Genomic DNA, 23,090 nt, shown 5'->3' with positions numbered 1-23,090 from the left:
GCATGGCACATAAAATCTCAATATATCTAATATCTGTATGCTGTACCATCAGCATCATTTTGTGAAATATCTAAATACAAGTTAATCTCATTTGTACGTAGATAGTAAGATGCTAAGAGACTATTACGACATATATTACTAGAATTAACCCTGTACCTATAGGATGACCAGGTTGAACCCAAGGTAAGTTTGAGGTAAGGTCCTTTCATGTCCAAAGAGATCTAAGTCCAGCTCACCTTGAATTCCATTGACTCTTATCTACTGCCAATTTGCTTTGACCATTAGTAGTTTAGATTTTGGTAACTACATTCATTGAACTGCCTGAATTCTGATTTTCTACTCTCGATAGTCCCTTTTATTATAATCTCAGGTAAGTGTATTGGTGTTATAATTTATCTGGAAGGGGATTCCAAATTAGACGAGGAAGGGAAGGGAAAAGTTGGTTTCATCCATTCTTTGATTGATTCAGCAACACAGTAGCAACAGTTTGCAAAATAAGTTTCAGTTAACCACATGCTAGTCCCAAACTAAATAAATTATCTAGTAGATTACCCTCTTTTTGTTACATCATATGTCCTATGGTGTGTGTGTGTGTCTGTGAAATGATCTGACAGTTCTACATGAAATAATGAAAAACGTTGTTCATTAAGTAAATAAGTTAAACATGGGAGGTTTATTTTTGTGCACAGAACTTCAGCGTTTCTTCAAAGAGAACCCCAACTTCTAGTCCACTTCCCCTACCTGCTTTAAATTAGTGTTTCAAGAACATTTGTCTTCATTCCTACATTAAAATATTCCACAAACTATTTCAAATATGTAACACAAACCCAGCTGCATCATCTTGTGTTCTTCAAATATTCTAGAAATGTCACTCCAATCCTTATTGGATATAACATGATTTATGTGATTAAGTTAAAGTCTTTGGTTGTCTTAGGATAGTACCAGCTGTTAGAATAACTACTACAGTTGCTCTTGAAGAATGTGCTTGGTGATTGTTTTGTTGTGTATTGGTACACCTTTAAAATATATGCAATAATACAGGAAATCTTTCTTTTATATGCATTTGACCCTAATTTTAACAGGTTAAAGACTCAGAGAGCGATAATGCATAAAAGAAAAATACAGTATTAGGGTATATCAACAGAAGTATCATTTCTAAATAATGGAAGTAATTTACTCTGTGTTGTTCAGTAGATATATTGACTGTTGTGTACATAATGAAGTTAAAGGTGGTTATATACCTGATATGATCATTAAAAGAACAAAGAGAATGATCAAGTTACTAGATAAAAAAAAATATGAGAACCGTGGGCATTTAACCTTCTTAAGCAAAGACTGAGATGGTATATGAGAACATTTTTCAAGGATCTGAAAGAATGTGACACAAGATAAAAACTTGTTTTCCATTGTTCCAGAGTGCAGAACATAAACTAATGGATTATAGTTTCAACTGAATGTTAGAAAACAGTAAGACTGGTTTAATAAACCAATAATTATGAAACTGGTAGGCTCTCTTTTGCTAGATGTGCTCAAATTCATCTAGAGAGCCAGCTATCAGAAATTATTTCCATCCCAATTTATACAGTTTAGAAGATTATAAGACTTAAATCATATCACTAACTTTGTAAATCACCTTTGGGGTTTTTGTTAAGGAACAGAGCAGGGTAAAAATGATAACAATACTACTTTAAAAAAAACAACTATTGTTTTTCTCAATGAGTTCCATAAACCAAATACTATAATTTACAGTCGTATGTGCCTAAAAGCTATTTGAACATGAACAGAAAGAGAAAATTAGACCAGAAGCCATTTTAACAAGCAATGGCAGCTGCATGATAAGGCACTTAGATAAACAGTAGTCCTTTAATATGGGAAAAAAAAATGTCATGCATTGTGTAGTAGCTGAAGAAAGTGATAAACCAGACTGTTACCTTATCCTTTTTTTATAGTAAGGAAAGTTCTTGAAATCTGCTGAAATCCCTTCACTGAATGATTTGTGCTGTGCTTGGATAGTTTATTGTACACGGCCTCATGATCTCTCAATTGCTTAAAAATGGCTGAGATGGTCTTTTTCTTTGATCCATCCTGATAGGCCACAAGTGAAACAGATTAAACATGCAGTGTCAACATGGCACTTCTTTTTCCTGTTTTTTTCATAGACTTAAGTGTAAGAAGGTAAGAAATCCCTGTTACGGCTTCTGGAATAAACAGGGAAGCTATCTGTAGCTTTATTTGATAGTACCTCAGATGAAAGGCTGTCAGTGTTCCATCAATTGAACAGAAGAGAATGCAATTAAGACACAAACTCTTTATGATTCACTAGTGTCAGCTCTTCAAGATAGGCCAGACCAGAAAACAGACACTGCAAAAACTATTTGAAGTCAATTATTGCTAGGTACAATATCAGATCTTGAAAGCCTGCCAGAAAGTACCCTATTTAAATTCCTGGAATTACATGAATTACAGAATTGTTCCATTTGCAAACTAAGGTACTATTACAGGGTTTCTGTGTGATCTTCTTGTGAGTTTAACTGCAGGAAACTAAGGATATCTTTTTTACTTCTCTGATGCAAACTGCTACCTGTTTTAAGTAAGTCTTTATGTATTGATGTAATTTCTTGAAGAGTTCTTTAACATCCTCTGTAAATAAGTTCCCTCACATTAGCATTTAAACTGTCTTATGTGCTTCTGAATAGAAAAGAGAATAAAAATTGAAGTATAGGTAATCCCCTTTAACGATCAATCATTCAGTGACTATTTGAAGTTACAATGGTGCTGAGCAAAGGGGATTTACAACTAGTGTTCATATTGCAGCTACCCCAAATGGACATGTTATCATGATTCTGGAGTTTAGCAACCAGCTTGCTATTACAACATCCCATAATCACATGACCAACATTTGCAAAACTCACTGCTGGATTCCAACAAACAAAGAAACCAGCTCAAAGTGACCACGAGATTCACCTAACATGGCAATTGGGACTGATGGAACTGCCATCATAGGTCAGTGCGCTCATGAGATCATGCTTTATGCCAGTGTTGCTCAGTGATAATTCTCAATCCCAATTACAATTAGTGTATTGTAATACTTGTAATAGAAATATGGTCAGATAAAGGTGCCATAATGTACAATTGGAAGAGATCACTACATGTTGGCAGCCTCTAGCTGTTATATCTGACAGTTGTCTAGATCTGGAAATTAAGATCTCTTTATTCAGTTTAAACTTTTTAGGACTTTTCTGGTTTCCTAGAGGTCTAATTAACAGAATCTATTAGAGGAAAGATTCCACTGAGTGCTCTTTGTTCAAATGAAAATCTACATAAAGACAACTTTAAACTGGCTTGTTTATGTTTGTTTGTTCCCATTCTTTCTTGCTTCTTTTCAGAAGGAAGGGCAGTTTGTGAGTATTTATTATTTTTAAATTACTTTTTATCTTTTAAAAGATTTTTAAATATGTTTTTGTATTGTTTTAATTTTGTACATTGCTCCTCCATATTTATGAGATGACCAGCTATATAAATTTACAAAATAAATTTACTTTGATGTCTGTCAGGTTTTTTTTTATCACTGTGAGAAATAATTCACACAAATTAGTGGATTCACTCACCGTGTCTGACAAATCAAGAGGAATCTTATTTAGGGTACTTCAAAGAATAAAGGCAAAAGTTCTGAGGAAGAAAATTGAGATTGTAAAGTTAAGTCCAATATTATGGTTTGTCTGGATAATTCAGTCCTGCAAACAAAACTTTCAACAAGATAGAAAGATAACAATGTCCTCAGGTGTCAACATTTTGTGGCTAGATAAACATGAGTGTGTTATGAAAGCAATAGGCCACTTTTTTCTTCAAAGGCAAGGGTGTCAAACTGGCAGCCCGCAGGCCATGATGTTCATGTCCACCCCAGCTCCATGAAAGCAAAAACCGTCACATTATGTCACGTGACATCAATGTGATGTGGTGAGTTTGACACCCCTGATCAAAGAGGCTTTCTGGATTCTTAATTTAATGTATAGGCATTTATTTACGGTCTCTGATCCAAATACTAATCAATCAAATCCTGTCTAGTTTCAAATCTGCACCTATTCAAAGTCAGCATCAACATCTTTTTTCAACTGATGAGGCATTTTTTTAGTTCAGTGCCAGTGTCCTATACCATCTTGGTTCAATGTCACAAAAATATTCCTTCTTCAATGTATATTTAATTGTATGGACTGCAAAGCTTTTTTCAGTTCTATCTGTACAGAAAATCCTGTATATCAGTGATGGCTAACCTTTTTCTCCTCACTGCTGAAATCACATGTGCATGTGTGGACAGCAGGCGCATGTGTGCCCACACCTATAATGCAATATGCTCCCCTGCACGCACATGCATGATCCCCACACTCCCTCCAACCCCATGCATCCGTGCAACCCTGCGCTCTCTCCATGCATGCATGCAACCCCCCCCCCTGCACTCTGCTTTGTGCCTAGCAAGCCTCCCTGAAGCCTCCTGGGACCAAAAATTAGGTATGGGGGGGCGCTGCACCCCCTGTGCTCCCCTCACCCTCCCACACATGTGCACACATCTCCTGCATGCACAGTAGACACGAAAATCAGCTGGCCAGTGGGAGGAGTACATGCATGTGTGGTGGAGCTGACCAGGGTGATGGCTCGGTGCCCATAGAGAGGGTTCTGTGTGCCACCTGTGGCACGCGTGCCATAGGTTCACCATCACGCCTGTATATCTTTCATTTATCCTTCCTTTAAGACATTTCTGAGAGGGATCATACATTCTGTTTGTCCTTTCTCCTGCCTCGCCACATTTTATAAATATACTTTGTGCTGCCCAATTCTGCATTGCATCTACTATTCATTTCTCCCTGGGTCTGGAAAACGTATATTCATTTTAAATGTTATCTATTTTCATTTTTAACTATTTTATTTCTTTCCATCTGTTGGCCTTATGGCCATAATAAAAAAATGAGTTGATAGTCCAGTAAGTGCTGGAGAGCATTCCACTAACACCTTTTTTCTTATTATCATAGTTTGCTTTATAATATTTGTGATTCATCCTCTAAGCGTCAAGAAATCAAAAGGATGCCTTTCACAAATAAATTTAAGTGAGAGTGATTCCCATAAGTACTTCATACCTTGTCAACTTTGTTTTATACTAGCTGCCATACAGACCTAAAGCCTACACTATTAGGATTCAGGAACATCTGGAAACCTTCAAATGTATATCAAATAATTCCACTGACAGCAGAGAAAGTGATAGAGGGAATAAGGCTGTTGTTCACTTAATAATAACAATACTGATATACCTGCCAATGTTTCTGAGTGATTCACAATAAATTACAATATAATTGATTTTTTAAAAAATATAAAACAAGACAACAACAACAGAATGATGGTATGAAGTGAAAGATCTCACTCTCCTTTACCAAAGGCCTGGGTGAATAACCAGGTCTTCATGACTCTTTCTAAACAACAGCAGAGTGGGGCCCATCTGGATCTTAAGAGAAATTCCAGAGGGCAGACACTGCTACAGAAGGCACATTTCCTGGGTCCTGATAGATGACATTGTTTAATTAATGAAACCCAGAGGATACCAATTCTACAAAATCAAAGTGGTTGGGCAGATACTATAAAAGAAAAGTGATCTCTCAAGTAATCAGGCCCTATATCATGTAGAGCTTTATAGATAACAGCTGCCACACCCAGAAGAAAACTGGCAACCAGTGCAGCTTGCAAAGCAGATTGTTATATGGGCATATCAAGCATGTTCACCACTGTTCCCACTGCTACAGTTTGGACTATTGGAAGCTTCTGGATTGTCTCTTTCCAGGCAGCTGAAAATGATGAATCTCTCTAGTCAATAGGAATAGTCCTTTACTTCTCAAATACATACTGCTTTAGTCTTTCAAATATTATAATGAAGTGTCTGAATAAAGGTAAATTAAAATCATTAATTAAAAAAATAAAATGTTTTAAGCAGTTTCAAATAGACTACTGTAAGATAGTGACAATACTAGCAAGAATACATTTAAACTAAACAGGAAAAGCTTAAATATCCAACAACAGAACGAACTACACTTAATGACTCCCAACTTAATAGCAATAGTGATAGCACTTATATACAGCTCCCTTGTGCTTTATAGCACTATCTAAGCAGTTTGCAGAGTCAGCATATTGTCCTCAACCAATCTGGGTTCTCATTTTACCAACCTGGGAAGGATGGAAGGCTGAATCAACCTTGAACTGGTGAGGATTGAACTCCTGGCAGTGAGCTGAATTAGCCTGCAGTACTGCATTCTAACCACTGTGCCATCACAGATCCAATTAAATAAATATATTCATCTCTCTTCAATAAAGATAGATATATTAAGTAGAAATGAACAATTTGTACAACACCTACATAAGCACTTAATAAATATCTTTAAGATTTGTATCAGCATCAAAATTTTCGAAATAGCTTTTAAGGAAAAAGGACCATTCACACAACTTGAAAAGAGTACTGTCTTCCTCTTTCCCTATAAATCCTCATTAATTCTTTCTAGTAACCTCTATTCACTTTAAGTATAAGAGAGTTGTAAGGAACCTATATCAATACTCAGTTTTCCCTCACATTTTTTTACATTTTAGGTATAATTTCAGATATATAAGCTTCATTAAAGCAAGCATTTTCATACAAAAAAAACAAGCTTTATTTTACAGTATCCAGTGCCTGTTTAGGTTTCAAATGTTAAAACACGTACCAGAGTACTACAGTATTGTGGTTAAGAAGACTGTGCTGAGAATACTAAGATTCAAATTTACTGTTTCATATGAAGCTGACCAGTGGTGGGGTTGCAAATCCGTTCCAACTAGTACGTGTGGAACGGGGCTGGCGGCGTCCTCATGGACACGCATGCACGAACGTGTATCTTAGTGCCTCTGCAACGCTCCAGCTGCTTCACAGAGTGTCGCACAGACACTGTATGTGTCATGCACCTGCACGGAATCGCAGAAGCCTTTAAACACTGGTAAGGAGCTCGGGTGGGCCAGCTCTCCAGAGCACCGTACCGGAATGGTATCCGGTGCTCTGGGCTAGCTCCGGTATGCCCGTACTGCGGCGTACCACCTGCAACCCAACACTGAAGCTGACGAAGTGACTTGGAACTCACTCACTCTCTCTCTGTATATTACATGAAATTCTTGGTTAAGAAAGTTGAAGGGAAGGTTTTGTACACCATCTTCATATCCAGGAAAAAAGTGGAATAAATCTATCAAACTCTAAATAGCCAGATAACACAAGACAAGAATATAGAAAGAACACATTTCGCATTAAATAACCTATTAGTTTGTAAGTTGTAAAATTTATAAGGATATTGAAAATACACCATTATAAAAATATTCATTATATTCCAAATCCAATGTTTTATTCTTTACACTCAAGTGCCTTGACTTTTCTATAACTGATTTTAATATTATCTGACACATACACACAAATACAAATTAATCATTACAGGAAGCAGTTGCCTTAAATTGCTGACAATTTGCATAAGCAAACAGTCTCAGTCTTATTGAGTAATGTAAATTTACTATGTAGCTAGTGAGTCCAAATTCTTTTTATTGGAGAGAATTTAAATGATTCTTATCAATTTGTTTGGATGATATCTTCAAAAATCAGGACAAATATTCCTTTAAAATGTCATTCCATTCCATTATTAAATTGTTATAGTCAAAATCTAAGAGACAAATTATCCATAGTTTGTATGTAGTATGTAAATAATAATTTACATACATATAATACACAATTACAGGTAGTTCTCATAGTTTAGTGTTATGACAATATTGGGAAAAAATGGAACTTGCAACCAGTTCCTTGCAAGAGAACCAGCTGATGAGACACAAGAAGAAATGGGCTCCTAACCAAGTGCTCAGGGGTTGCCAGTCATGCTGCAGCTCAGAGATCATTTGGGACAAGATGCTCTCAAGCCATGATGTGGCAAAAATGTCCCAGTGCTTCTCGCTGCATTGCAGTTCTGTTTGTACAACACTGTTCAGAGACTTTTTGATATGCTGCACTATAGGATTTGAGATTGCACACATCAATGACAGTGACAAATCCAGGGGAAGGGAGAAAGGACACACAACGATGAAGCTGAGGAGGAAGGTCCACATGCAATGGTGGTGGGAGAATAAAGCAGCTTTTCTATGATGTTTGGGTGGCCAAAAGGGCAGGGATGGAGGAGAGACAGACTAACAGGGGAGATGCAGGGGAGCTAGTCCGTTGCCTTGGAAGAATGTAGGCTTGAGGCTGGAAGGACCAAGTTGGATCCAGTCGGTCCTCCACCTAACAGTCTGCAGGACTTGTTTCACAGCAAGACTTCCGGTACTGCCATTGTGAAGCAGGCGGTCACACCACTTCATTTACTGATAGGGATTGGGATTTGCCAGTTCCAATTAAGGTTGCAAAGTGAAGACTATCTGTACTCCATAGTTTAAAAAGTATGGCACAATGAGACCAGAATTTCAGATGCTAAGCAAGGCAGTTATTAAGTGAGTCATGCCCATAGTTATCCTTTTTGGCCATAGTTTTAAAGTGAATCACAGCTGTTGTTAAGTAAACCATGCAGTTGTGAATCTGGCTTCCCTGATTGACTTTGCTTGTCAGAAGCCAGACAGGGGATCACAAATGGCAATTACATAATCCTGGGACACTGCAACTGTCATAAAATGCCGGTTGCCAAGCACTGAATTTGATCTCATGCCCGTGGGGATATTGCAACAGTCATTAAGTGTGAGGAATAGTAGTTTGTCACTTTTTTCAGTGCTATTGTAACTTTGAAAGTCACTAAACAAATGGTTGTAAGTTAAGGACTACCTGTACCCTTTGAAAAATATCAAAAATATGAAAACAGTACAACTATTATTTATTCTGGAGCATCGCTGAATGTTATATATGAAGGCATCTAACTGCACCCTCTAGTGTTCATAGTTGAAAATAGCATTTTAATAAGTTTAGGAAATATACAGCAACCTATTATGGAGTTATTTAGTAATGTTTTATTGCTTCTCAATTCATATTTTAACCCTCTTTCTTGAAAACTGCCTTGAGTTGTTAGTCAATTGAGTGGCCCTGAAAATCAGACAAATAAATGAAATGCTCTGTGCATCATTTTCCTTTCCAACAGAAGGAAAACATTGGCTAAGTTGTTAAACTAAACTGCATGATGCTAAAAATGACTTGTACACAAAGGCTATAGTACTATATTGTAAGGCTATCGTAAAGGGCTATTGTACTATAGTCAAATGATAGGAAACCATTTTTGGTTCAAGAACCCAAGCCAGCTGCAAGATCAAATTAGGTTTGTAATTATATGTAGAAAAGGTAAGACTTTTCCACATTTTTTCTTGATTAACTAAAAAAGTTGATAGTCCTCTACCTATGGTACAATCACAATTGGGATCAGAACTGCTGTCGTAAGTCATATAGCCGTAAAGTGAAATGTCACATGGCTGCACTGACTTACTATGGCAACCCCAGTTCTTCCTGTTGCAGTTAACTGGGAATCACGGGTCTTTTAAGCAAATATCCACCCCAATCCTTCCCAGCCATGAGCTGAGATAAGGGGCAGCCTCCAACTCCTCCCACCCACCTAACTTGTCCCTGCTATGCCATTCTGGCCACCCAGCCTTGCAAACAGCCCCAGAATCAGGCAAGCTCTGGGCTGCCTGTCACATCCTGGGAAGCCCTCACTCCCCAGCAAGTCATTATTTCTCTCGCCATCCTGCCCCAGCAATGGTAGCATTCATTAACTTGCCAGCAAATTTCAGTATTTGGCAGGAGCCTGGCACAAAAGGAAGTTCCATGCACTGTGATGCCTTTCAGCTGCTTTGTGCAGGGTTTTCTTTTCTTTATGCCATATCAAGTCAACCCCAGCAGGCAGGACAGGCACGCCTCATCATGAGTTGGTGAAGACCTTGGTGAATGTCAGCAAGGGCAGTAGAAAGGCAGGATGGCAGCGGGCCAAAAGGGCACAGATGGAAAAATAGGCAGGGCAAGTTGCAGCCACCTTGTGGTCTAAAAGCAGGAGGGCTGCCAATCACCCGGATTTTGATCACATGAGGTGTGAATGTGGGGGTGCTGCAATAGCCATAAACTTTGGGCCCAATGTAAGCCTCATAATTCAATGTCATCATAACTTCAGTCATTAAACAAATGATCATAAATTAAGGGACTACCTATACAGATTTTTTTTCCATTTCATATCTTACTTAACAACAAATTCTGTTGTTACTTACACTGTGGCGCCCTGTCTCACCTTCACAGCACTCGAAATAGTATTTTTGTTCCAATAGCAGGTTTCAAATTAATATCAGTAACTCACAGGCTACCTCCCTGACATCTTACCTGTTTGAACTTGGAATGGAACTGTCGTGGAACAATTAATCCACAAAGAGAACATCTTCACAGATACGTTAAACTACATCTGGCAGTACTACTAAAAGCTACCTACCTATCCAACCATGGCATGTATAAAACAAACCACAGCAACATTTCTGATGGCTACCTAACATATCCGGTTTTTTACTTGATTCTTTTAACTTGTAAATACTTCAAATGAAAAATTTCACTGACATTGGCAGACCTGAGAATAGCAGACTAGAACTGGAACAATTCCTCTTTGAATTTCCTCTTTTTCATGGCAAGAGTAGAAGGAAAGGTAATCACAGCTGTATACTATATCAGGAATCAGCACAGGAATCACATTTTATATTTTTGGGGTGAATTGTGATAATGCAAAATGAATAGAAGAGATTTTTTTTAAATAGAAATTGTTTTTGAAAGGCCATCTTTCTTAGGGATGATTCTTTTTTCTTGCTTGTTAAAGCTATGTTAAGCCTGTTTTTGGAACTAATTATATTAAAGTGTTTGGGTACTTTTCATTTCAGAAAGGCAGGGAGCTATGATCCAGTTTTAACAACGCTGGTAAAAGGCTGATCTAGAAAACCATGTCCAATATATGTATATATATATGAGTTTGCACTGTGTTTTAAGTGAATTCACCCATGACAGTAATGTTCAAATTACAATTTCTTCTTAAACAGTTTAAACCAAAGTTCACATTCAGATGTCATGCTAGATTTAACCGCATCATGGCTTAGCAAGTCTCGCAAGCAAAATCACAGACAAATTAAATTCATAATTTCTAATATATAAAACCCAGAATACTAAAATGGAAGCATTTCTTAGCAAAACATCAGACTATCAGAAAAAACAATTTGTTATTCACAGCCTATTGCACCAGTACTTTGCAAATACAGATTTATAAACAAAAATAAGAAGTTAAAATATTTTCCTGCAAAATCTGATGTGTCAGAAATTATGGGAATAAGCCTATTTAGAAATATGAACATTTAGTTCAGAAATTAGAAAAAGAAAAAATGCTTGACGTAAATCATAGCACAGATTTTTAAGAAGCAAGAACAGAAATAGTAATGCTATTTTCTTTAGTTATACATGCTTTCAAAGAAAAATGTTTGAACAGGCTACAAATAGTTACTAGTAAATTGAATATATTTATCTTGGGAACTGTACTCTCTACATTCTAAAACTGTACTTAGAAGTATTTAAAGTTACTCACCTTAGATTTAATATAGAATGGTGATGACTGCTGATGTATTGCTAAGTCCAGGTTACCGTTTGAATTTGTGATACTGTTACAATGAGTTTGCTCATCTCTGCTGCTTTCATCAGATTGATCAAAATCATCACTGTCTTGGTCCATTTCTTCTTCTTCCTCCATGTCCTCCTCTTCCTCTGGTATGCCAGTATGTTCATCTTCTTCCTCCTCTTCTTGGTTGCCAGAATAATCTTCATCTACTTCAATAAATCTGTTGTTGTTTTCTTCCAATTGAGATTCATTTCTATGACACAGTCCAGGTTGGCCTCCACCAATTTCCCCATTTCTTGCACAACTTCATCTTGTTGTCGTAACTGTTGTTCCTCCTCCACACGCGATTCATCTGCTCTTCATCCACTTGGCTTGATGAAGTATTACCTCGAATAGACCCACCAGTTCGTCGTCTCTTGCTGCCAACAGATATCAGTTCCTGATTCATTTCCAAAAGCCAGTTTGCTACTTCTTGGACCTTCCCTAAACTATCTGAAGATGCAATGTTTTTACATTCTGAGAAGAGAAAAAGAAGAGAATTGTCACAATTATAATGTTATTATACTCTTAATTATATAGATCTAGATATTAAGGATATCTCTTAGCACAGAATATTTATAATGGAGCATGTCAACTTAACTTTATATTGCAGTGCACTTATTGCAAACAAATCTGTTCCTATGCATTTTAATAAATATTCTGTTTTACATATTAAATTAAATTCAAGGAGGAAATATTAAGAACAAAACACTATATGCCCACAATAACACGGTAAGAATCTTATAGACTATTGCATTTGAATTTGACATTGATGTCAAGTATATGAAAATATTTAATAAAGGCATCCATTGTTTTGGAAAATCTATTTCACAACTGATTATGGATGTATTTTCTCTAATTATGGAAATACTTTAGGGCCATGATGGAGAACCTATGGCACAGGTGCCACAGGTGGCACACAGAGCCATTTGTCTGGGCACACAAGGTGTTGCCCTGTCAGCTAGCCAACACACACGCACGCACTGGCCAGTTGTCTTCGGCCTTCTTTTGAGGCCATTTTTTTGCCCTCCGGAGGCTTCAGGAGTTTCCCTGAAGCCTCCGAAGTGGCAAAAAGAACGCCCCTATGAGCAAACTGGAAGGTTTGTTCCCGAACTTCTGGTTTGCCCATAGGGCTGGTTTGTCACGCTCCGGAGGCTTCAGGGAGCTCCTGAAAGCCTCCGGAGGGCCTCCCAGGCTCCTATAAAGCCTCTCTGGAGCCTGGGGAGGGAGAAAAAAGCACAACAAAAATGAGGGGAGAGGGCTGGTCATGTGTGCATGCGCGCTGGGGTCATGTGCATAGCATTATGGGTGTGGCACGCCCACACATGACCCCCCTTATGTTCCCTCCGCTTTTGACATCGAGCCACAAAGGTTCACTATCCACTGCTTTAGGGGGATCGAAATGCATCAAATAATATATACATATGTGTAACTGACAACATAAAAACTGTAAAAGATTTACAAAGTATACATTTGGCTAAAAGATTACAAAAAGTATTAACAATTCAAAAATCATTCTGTAAATTCTTAAAGATTTCAATTAGTAATCCCTAATGAATCTTTTGACCCCAATCCTAATTTTCAAAAATATTTAAGAACTGAGATGGCTTGAAAATAAAAGTGCCCTTAAAATTGTTTTAAACCACCTGCCATCAATTTGATAGTGTATACTGTATAACAAACACTATTCTGTATATAAAATTTAAATGACATTGAAAGTTCTCAATGAACTTTTAAAATTTTGTACATTTATATAAGCAATGAAAAGTCATATGTGCTATTAAAATATTTAAGTTGTAATATTTTCTTAAATATTCATTTTAAATATAAACTAAATCTTCAGTTCAAAAGAGTAATTTCCAATAGTCTCAGAAGCATGTGACTATATTTAAATCTTTATGCCTTATTGCTTTACTGACTGTAGGAATAAGATTTGTGGACCTAGGAAAAACCAGATTATGGAATACTAATTTACATTAAGAGGTAATAAAGCACTGGCTATTGACATTTTTAATTGGCTAGTATATAACATTAGTATAAAACTGGATGAAAATATGGCAAGATTGGAAGAAATATTGAGATTCAATTCTTCCAGTTAAACCAAACCATTTTAGAAATGTAGTCGTAATCAAGACATCAAAACCAACGGATCTTTGATCACACAAACTACTATTTGGTTCTTTAAATTCTGCCCCCCCCCCCAAAAAAAAACCCACAACATAATGATAATACAATATAACATTGAAAATCCAATTAATTTAATTTGTTAACAGGAGATATGTACCAATTGATCCACTCTAAGGAGAATAATGCTATATATGAACAAAAAATAACATTAAATAGCTAATGTATGATTCTATGGAGATATTATGAAAATGTTTTAGCTTGCTATAGTATACTACCACTCTTGCATTGCTAAGTTTTGTTCTCTAGTAATAAACAAAAGTAATACACTTTTATCCGCTGAATTCTTTTGCGTATGCAATGATATGGAATTTGATTTCAAGCTAGACTAAAAATGAAAAACATATCACTTTAGATGTATTTTCGCATTACTCCACTAGAGGGTAGCTCTTTCTGCTTATTGAAGTAACTGACAAATTATTTTAAATAAGCGTAAGATGTAACTTGAGATCATCAAGTAAGAAAACCACTACAGCCAGATGGTTAATGTGTTATTTAAAATACATCTTCATTCTATGGAAATTAAATAATGAGTATAGAGATCTCAGAGTATCTATAAAGAATCTTTCTATAGCATTTGTTTCCATAAATGTTAAATTTTGTCTTAAGATTGCTTAATTCTAAGATTATCTTAATTACATTAATATCTATTTATGCATGAAATAAAGTTTCAGCAGCTCAAATTGCAGGATGTTGTGCTGGAGATAAGATATTTTTGTTAATTGTTACCTAAAATTAGAATACAAAAGAAGTCCAAATACATAGTTACTAGAACAGAGAGTTATTCAGAATCAGAACTATTCAAAAGTCCAAATTCCTATTTTTTTTTCTATTTAATTTGATATATCTGTCCTGGCTAAATCTGGAAAGGTCGTTGGTTTCTATATTCTAGGAAAAAGGGATTCAAATTTAAGGAACACTATAAATCTTTCTTCCCAGTTTCCTAATCAGAGCTACTTAAAAATTAGTTTTGCAATTAAGAGACCAGAAGATCCAGATTCAACTTGCGCTCCCCTTTTACTTCACTAAAAAAACCTACAAGTAATTCTTGACATCATGACTGGGTTGCTTAGCGACTGTGCAAAGTTACAATGAAACCCTCCCAAAAGGCTATTTATAACCCAGTCCTGAAGTTATGATAGCCCTCCCCACAATCAATCCCGTTGTATTTAAGTACAATGACAATAAAAATTATACTTATACAATCATGTCACCATATTGGGTGGTTTGGCAACTGGCCCACATTTAGGCATCATTTGTAGCACACCCTCGTTATACATGACTGTTCTTACACTTTTTTCTGAACACCTGCATTACTTCCAGTTTGGGCGGGGGGGGGGGGAATGCCCCAGAGGAGAATAATGAGGTCACTTAACAACTGCTGTGTTCACTTAGTAACTGCCACACAAAAAAAAAGTTAACTTTTGGTGATGTTATAGGACTAATAATTCCCAGACTCAATTACGGTTGTAAGTTGAGGACTACCTATATTATTATTTTTCCAATATTTTGAAAGTCTTGAATCATATTTTTCAAGACATTCTCATGAACATGAACCAGTTGAAATTGTGTTTGGAGAAGAGGGTGGAAGTATGAGTATAGAAACTTAAGTATTTACTGAGGTTTTTTATTGTTCTAGTCTTTGGTCTATGACTGTAATAATAAATTGAATTGAAATTGAACTGAACTATTCTGGGAGCAGTTTGCAAAGTCAGGTCTGCATTTCTCTCAAGTGACCAACATATATTGCTAACTGGGCAGGTTCAAGTAAGAAGTGTTTTTACTAGTTTAGGCACGTATGTGTACTTGAAACTAAACAGGAATAGATGTAATTTCAATTATGCATGATAACATCACTAGGCTGGACTAATGTAATTCACCTCACTTTCATACCATCATCATAGACAAGAGCTAGCTGAAGAAAATCGGGGAAATGTCTATGCAGGTTGGAAAAGGAGAGTTTGTTGTATGGGTATAATAACACAAACGTGACCCATGCTTAATCAGAGGCAAGGCTTGGTCTAGTTCAACATCCTTTCTCATGCAAGCTAGATGTCTGTAAGAAGAAGAAAAAATGTAATACATTTTTCCCATTCATAACTCCCCGAAGAACACTTCTAATAGTAATAGATTTTATATATAGTACATAAAAAATGTCCTTTCCATCCTTATGAATGGCTGTGTCTTCCTCAATCTCAGTTCTACCAGAAGCCGGGGCGGTTGAGAGTTCTATGAGGTATCTTAGCTGTTCCTAGCACTGCACTCTTCAGGGAAGAGAGCTCTGATAAGCCACTCTCCCAGCTTAGGAGTCGCAATCCCGAGTGTTCCTACTACCCCATTGGGACCACTTTCGCCTTCACATCCTCTCCACTCATGACTCTCCCAGTTCATGCATCACTCTCATATTCCCTTGGACTGCAAGGCGATCAAACCGTCAGTCCTAGAAGAGATCAACCCTGACTGCTTTTTAGAAGGCCAGATCCTGAAGATGAAACTCAAATACTTTGGCCACCTAATGAGAAGGAAGGACTCACTCGAGAAGAGCCTAATGCTGGGAATGATTGAGGGCAAAAGAGAAGGGAACAACAGAGAAAGACCAGTGGCTTGCCTGAATGGTCATTCTCTCGGCACTGCGGAGTGTCCAAGCATGGGTTAACTTCAGCTTGCTCCCCAAGGAACTGAGTTTAATTTTGATTGTAGCTCCGCCTCTTGGTTGCCTCAGAGCTCAGTTTCAAAAAATGAAGGAGATCAATAGTCCATGACCGAACTAGTCCAAGTCCAAATCCAAGACATGAAGGTGCTAATAACACACCTCGCGGCCCCACCTTAAGGGTGGGTTTGGACACTCCACAGCGCCGAGAGAACGACCATTCATGTAAGCCAATGGTCTTTCTCCTAGGCGCTGCTTGGAGTGTCCAAGCACGGGACATGCCAAAGCTATGTCGAAGTTGGGAGGGAAGAAGAAATGTCCGGGGCCGCGGTGCTTGCCACGACTCTCTGTAGAACTCTCCTCCCAAATGATACCTCAGCGGAGGCGAAAGTGTCAAGTCTGTAATTACGGATGAATGGAGACAGACCAAACCACATCGCAGCATGGCAGATTTCTTCAATCGGCGCTTGAGTAGCCCAGGCAGCCGAAGTCACTGTGGCTCCTTGTAGAGTGTGCTGTGATATGCGGAGGAACCAGTCTGGCCTGAGTCTCGTAAGACATCTTGATGCTCGCTCTGAGCCAGCATCCGATGGTAGAGGGCGTGACTTTCTTCCCCATGGAAGCCGCTGGAAAGACACAAATAAGGCTTCCAACTTACGGAAAGGAGAGGTCCGCTTGATGTAGATGTGCACCGCCCGCCGCATGTCCAACTTGTGCCAAGTTACTTCCTTCTGGTGCCTGGGGCGAGGACAAAAGTCTGGGAGTATCATCTCCTGCGCCCTGTGGAAGACGGTGTTAATCTTCGGGACGAAGGCAGGATCCAGTCTTAAGATGACCCTATTGGAGTGGAAGATGCAGAGGTCACCCCTAACAGACAAGGCGGCCAACTCCGATATCCTGTGGGCGGAGGTGATGGCGATCAGAAAGGCAGTCTTAAGTGTAAGGTGGTGCAGGCAATGGTTCAAATGGTGGCGCGGCAAGCACCTGCACAACGACAGTCAAGTCCCAGGTAGGGTACCTATGGATGGGGGCAGACAGAGGTCGGACGCCCCTTTTAGGAAACACTTTACCTGAGGATGCCGGGAAATCGGTAGCTGAGTGTCAGAAGACAGAATGGTGCTCAGGGCAGCCACCTGTCTACGGAGTGTTTGGCGCCAGCCCTTTGTCCAAACCGTCCTGTAGAAATTCAAGGACTTGCGGAATGGTCGCGGAGGATGCCACAAGGTGATGGTTGAGGCACCAACAGGAGAAGGCCGACCAGGTTGCCTCATAGATTCTGACGGTGGAAGGTCATCTAGAGGCTTGAATTGTCTGAATGACTCTGTCGGAGAAGCGATGAAGCCTCAGGAAGGTCCCCCTCAAGTGCCAGACGGCCAGTTGCAGCCACTGGGGCTCCAGATGTTGGACAACCCCCTGGCTGAGGGAGATTTGCTCCTGAGGTATGCGCCACGGCCGGGACACTGACAGGCTGACCAGGTCGACGAACCAAGTCCTCCTCAGCCAGTGAGGAGCTACCAGAAGCACCTCCGCCCCCTCCTCCAGAATCTTCCGGATGACATGTGGAATCAGAGGAAGAGGGGGGGAAGGCGTACAGTCGACCCGGGGGCCAGCAGGATCTGAAAGTGTCTGTGCCCTCCGCCCCGGGGCAATGGAATCAGGTGAAGTACCTGGGAAGGTGGGCGTTGGCTGGCAAGGCGAACAGGTCGACCACCAGGTGGCCGAACCTCTGGGACAGCTAGAACAGTCCGGGTGCAGCCGCCATTCTGAGTTCTGGATGGTGGTTCTGCTGAGCCAGTCCACCGTCACGTTGTCCACGCTGGAGATATGGTCTGCTCGAATTGATGCCAATGTCTCTCTGCCTAGCGACCCAGAGCCTCCGCTTCCGACATCAGAGCCAGGGACCGCGTGCCGCCCTGGTGGTTGATGTAGGCCTTGGCGGCAATGTTGTCCGTCAGAATCAGTACATCGCGGCCCCTGACCTGGTCGAGGAAGTGGCACAGGGCGAGTTTGCGGCCCGGAGCTCCAGCCAGTTGATGTTGTGGGCGAGCTCCGCCTGCGACCACCTACCCTGGACCACCGATGTCCCCAGATGAGCGCCCCAGCCGAAGAGGCTGGCGTCTGTGGTGATGATCAGTCGCTCCGGCTCCCTGAAGTGACTGCCCTTAAGGAGGGCATCCGACTGCCACCACCGGAGGGAGCGGAGGACCTTCGGGGGGACCCGTATAACCCATCTGGAGTTGCTAGCCTTCTTTCTCTGGAGAGGAAGCAGGAACCATTGCAGTTCTCGCGTGTGCAACCGCGCCCACGGGACCACCAAGATGCAAGACACCAGCTTACCCCATCAGCTGCGAGAGAGAGAGGACCGAAGCAGACCCGGTCAAGCGGATGGTCCTCACCATGGTCCAGGTGCTGTCGACTCTTTCCCGGATGATGAAGACTTGACAGGTTCCGGAGTCAATGATCGTCCCGAGGTGCTGGATCCTGCAGGTCGGGTTCAGGTGGGCTCTTGGTCAGATTGACGGTGAACCCGTGAAGCTGCAGGGTCTGATGTGGTGGTCAGGTCTGTGTGGGCTTGCCCCCTGGATGACGAGTGGATAAGGATGTCATCCAGGTAGCATTCCAATCTCACAGGAAGAGACCGGAGCCGTGTCAGCCACCGCAGCCAGCAGCTTGGTGAAAGTCCGCGGGGCTGACAAGAGTCCGAAGGGGAGGGGCCTTGTACTGGTAATAGCGATGGCTAACTGGAACCTCAAGAACTTGCGATGCGCTGGGTGGATCGGAACATGCAGGTACGCTCTTTCAGGTCGATCGAAGTCAGCAGATTGCCCGGTCTGACGCAGCCCAGGATGGTCTGGAGGGACTGCATCTTGAAGCGCTTTACGCCAGATGGTTGTTCAGCTTCTTGAGGTCCAGAATCGCCCTCACACACCCCCCGATGACTTGGGGACCAGGAAGAGGAATGGAATAGAACCCCCTGCCTTCTTGACCCCTGGGGACCTCCTCTATGGCCGCTATCTCCAGGAGGTGTCTATCTTTGCCCTCATCAGTGGAGCTTGTGAGCGGACCTGGGACGGGCAAAGGAGGAAGGTTCTCAGGAGAAAGGACAGGAACTCCAGGGTCAGCCCGTGGCGACCGTGTTCCTGACCCAACTGTCCATCGTGGTTTCCTCCCACTGGGCGGCATAGAGCTGGAGGCAGCCGCCTATGGGGGGAGCCCTGTGACGGTCACTTGGACTCCGAAAGGGCTTGTTGGAATAGCCCCCTCGGAAGGGCTTACGGAAACCCTGCTGCTTCCCTCTGTCCCTAAATGAGGACCTGCCCTGGGGAGCGATCCTGGGGGGCGCTGTAGGCGCGACTGGGACTGCCTGAGGAAGTGGAGGGCTCGTTATTCCGAAGGAATTCTTGCGGAAGGGATGGCCCTTCCGCTCCTGTTTCTTAGTGACCGGTGGGAGCACCTTGCGCTTGTCCTTGGTCTCAGTTAGGAATGGATCCAAGGCCTCCCCAAAAAGCTTACCCCCCCTTGAAGGGAGCGGAAGCCACCTTCCATTTCGCCTTCATGTCAGCCTACCAGTGGCAGAGCCACAGCAGGCGCCTCGAGGTGACATTCGAGGCCAAGGCTCTGGAGGAAAATTTCGTGGCTGCAAGGGATGCGTCGGCTGAATACTCCATGGCAGCAATAATTTTAGTGATGTACTAGTGAAATACATGTACTAGTGAAATACACCAAGGAGCGGAGGAGTGGGAAAGAAGAAAGATGGGCACAGAGGGTGGGAGAGAGGATGGGAGGGAAAGGTGAGAAGGAGAGTGTGAGTGGATGTGGAGAGAGGGAGTGGTAGAAGGGGAGTGGGAAGTAGCGTATAGGGGGATGATGGAGGGAAGATAGAAAAGTTGGTGGTGATGGAAGAAAGAGGTGTATGGAGAGCGGAAGAGTTATAGTGGGTTTCTATTTTCTGGGGCCTTGTTCACAAGAGGATTGGTGCCATTATTGTTTAATGCTGTAGGGTGTTGGCTATGTACAGTATACACGTGAGTGTATGAAAATGAAAAAAAATTTGTGAGGAAAAAAATTTTTTAGTGATGTCCTGCTAGTCCTGGAGTTCCCTGCCGGGAGCCCGGCCCACAACTTGCGAAGCGAGAAGAGGGCTGCCCTGCCAAAATAAGAGAGCTGGCAGAAGCGCGCATGGCCCAGGCAGTAGCCTGGTGAGTCTTAGTGCCGCGGATTCCGCCCTCTTGTCCTCCCCCTTAGCCCTTCCAGCAATTCCGCTGGAAGGGAAGAGGGGGATGTAATGGACACAATAGGATCATCCACTGGAGGAGCTTTAGGAGCTCCTCCAGAGGGGCGTCCAGGGTGAACAGCCTTCTGTTCGTCCCACTCGGATTGGCCATTGTCCCCGGCTGAGCCCATTGCCCTTGGATAATGTCTATAAATAATTGAGCGGCTGAAACAAGGTCCAAGGGTGGAGGCACCTCTTTAAAAAGGCCTGCACCGGTAACCTGGGGGTCTATGGTTACGCCCGTGCCTGGTTCAGATGCAGGTTTGGTCTCGGGGGCCGGAAGACCCATTTGGGGCCCCGCTGCCCGGGCCTTAGTAAGAAGGGCCCTAAACATGGAGGGATTAAACAGCCCTGAGCTGGTAGCCTGCTCCGGGGCGGGGTTCTCATCGTCAGATAGAACCAGAAACTTCTATCTCAGCCTCCTCCAGGTCTGACACCTCACTAAGCCCCGTTGGGGTGGGGGATGGTGCCCTGGCTTCTGAAGCCTTAGGGCCCTTGGCCTGGCTGGCAGCTGGCTTGGGCGCCACAGAGGGCAACTTGGCCGCTAACTGAACCATGCATCAGAAAATGCCTTTTGATATGGCACGAGCCACAACCTCCTCCATGGCCCCAGACAAAATAGACTCCTGACCCTGAGAGGGAGGGGGCTCAAATTCTGAGGGAGCTAAGGATTCCTCCTCAGCCCCTGAATCCAAGTCTGCCAGGGAATCTACAGCCATGGAATGGGTAGGAGATTCCAAGGATGCCCTATGAGGGTTGGGGGAAAACCCAAAGTCCTCACTGCCTGGCCTAAGGGAGATTCCCCTCGCTGGGATTCACCTCTGGGAGACCCACCCCCTATCTCACTTGGGGAGGACTCCACAGGATTCTTGCGCTGTGCGGCCTGGGCCTTCTGGAACTGTTTTTCCAGGGCCTTCTGGCGGCGCAGTGCCATCTTTTCTTCAGCCTTGGAGGCCATGCCTGCCTTTGGCTGATTCTCCCTTGGGGAAACACCCCCCCAACTCCCTTGGCCGATGGATTGGGCCTGCTACGTTTACTGGGAGTGGGCCCGGTCTTATCCCCTTGCCTCTCTTCTACGTTGCGAGGGCTGAGCTGCTGTTCATTCTAGCAGTGGCAGTAGACCAGGATGTAAGGCAGAACCTGATCCACACGTAGGGCCTTCGAGGGACTCCGAGGCCTAGCCGGTTTGAAGAGAGGAGAGGGAGGCTGGAGCTCGCTGAAACGGGCAGCCTCGCGCCGGCGGATCCACGCTGATGGCAGGTAGGCAGGCTGATTAGGCCCAGGTTCCCCGCAGCTGGCTTGAGTAGGAGGGCAAGAGCCTGCTTGGCCACCCAACCGCGAGGCTCCGGACTTAAGGCGGCCCCTCCGCAGCAATCCACTGGGTGAGACAGGCAGCGCGGGAAAGGCTGGAGCCTGGGAACGAAAGCGCGTCAAAATGATTTTTTAAAATGGCAGCCATTCGCGCAGCGCCTGGAGCATCATCGGGCTTTGGAACGGAGCCTAACGCTCCTGTCTAGGTGCTCAGGGGGGCTCTAGCTATCTGGCTGCCTCCCCAGTACTCACAGAAATCGCTGCTCCTGGTGAAATTCGACGTTAAAAGCAGCCCAAGGCGATGCCTGGCTGCCAGCGCTCCAGGGAGCCTGTCTGTGCGATGTGAGGCAGAAGGAGATAACAGAAAGGCAATTGTAAAGAGATACTATCTGCAACCTAATCTAACTGTTCTAAACTAAGGGAGCTACAATACACTAATCAAGCTATAGTTTGGGGTCCAGCTTGCTGCACAAGGACTGGAGCCCCAGAAAAGATGTCCTGTAGGGCGACTGAGTTTTTTGAAACTGAGCCTCTGAGGCAACCAAGAGGCGGAGCTACAATCAAAATTAAACTCAGTTCCTTGGGCAGCAAGCTGAAGTTAACCCATGCTTGGACACTCCAAGCAGCGCCTAGGAGAATGAGGTGGCTGGATGGAGTAATCGAAGCAGTAGGCATGAGCTTAAATGGACTCCGGGGAGATGGTAGAGGACAGGAAGGCCTAGAGGAACATTGTCCATGGGGTCGTGATGGGTTGGGCATGACTTCGCAACTAACAACAAACAAGGCATTGTACAATTCATAAGTCTTTGCCCAAGGACCCCCTATTGGTAAGTTAGGTACCAGAAGTGATTTTGACTACCACCACCCCAGTCTCTGCATCAAATGTGGCACTCTAACCACTACATTATCCAGCCACTACCAGTATTACATAATTATAGCACTAATAATAATAATAATAATAATAATAATAATAATAATAATAATCATAATACTA

At 42.2% G+C, this 23,090-nt stretch overlaps 1 protein-coding gene across 1 annotated transcript in view; it reads right to left on the bottom strand.

Moving 5' to 3' along the window:
- Window positions 1–23,090, bottom strand: part of FBXW7 (F-box and WD repeat domain containing 7) — a 134,945-nt gene that overhangs the window by 67,895 nt on the left and 43,960 nt on the right. The window contains 3 exon segments of the mRNA XM_032224220.1: window positions 11,610–11,941; window positions 11,944–11,979; window positions 11,982–12,155. Coding sequence (XP_032080111.1) covers window positions 11,610–11,941; window positions 11,944–11,979; window positions 11,982–12,087 — 474 coding nt within the window. The 5' untranslated portion in view covers window positions 12,088–12,155.

Source organism: Thamnophis elegans, chromosome 9 (assembly GCF_009769535.1).
Source record: "Thamnophis elegans isolate rThaEle1 chromosome 9, rThaEle1.pri, whole genome shotgun sequence".
In the NCBI taxonomy this organism is placed as follows: Eukaryota; Metazoa; Chordata; class Lepidosauria; order Squamata; family Colubridae; genus Thamnophis; species Thamnophis elegans.
Note: the sequence above shows the minus strand (reverse complement) of the source record. Positions and strands in the feature narration are given on the sequence as shown.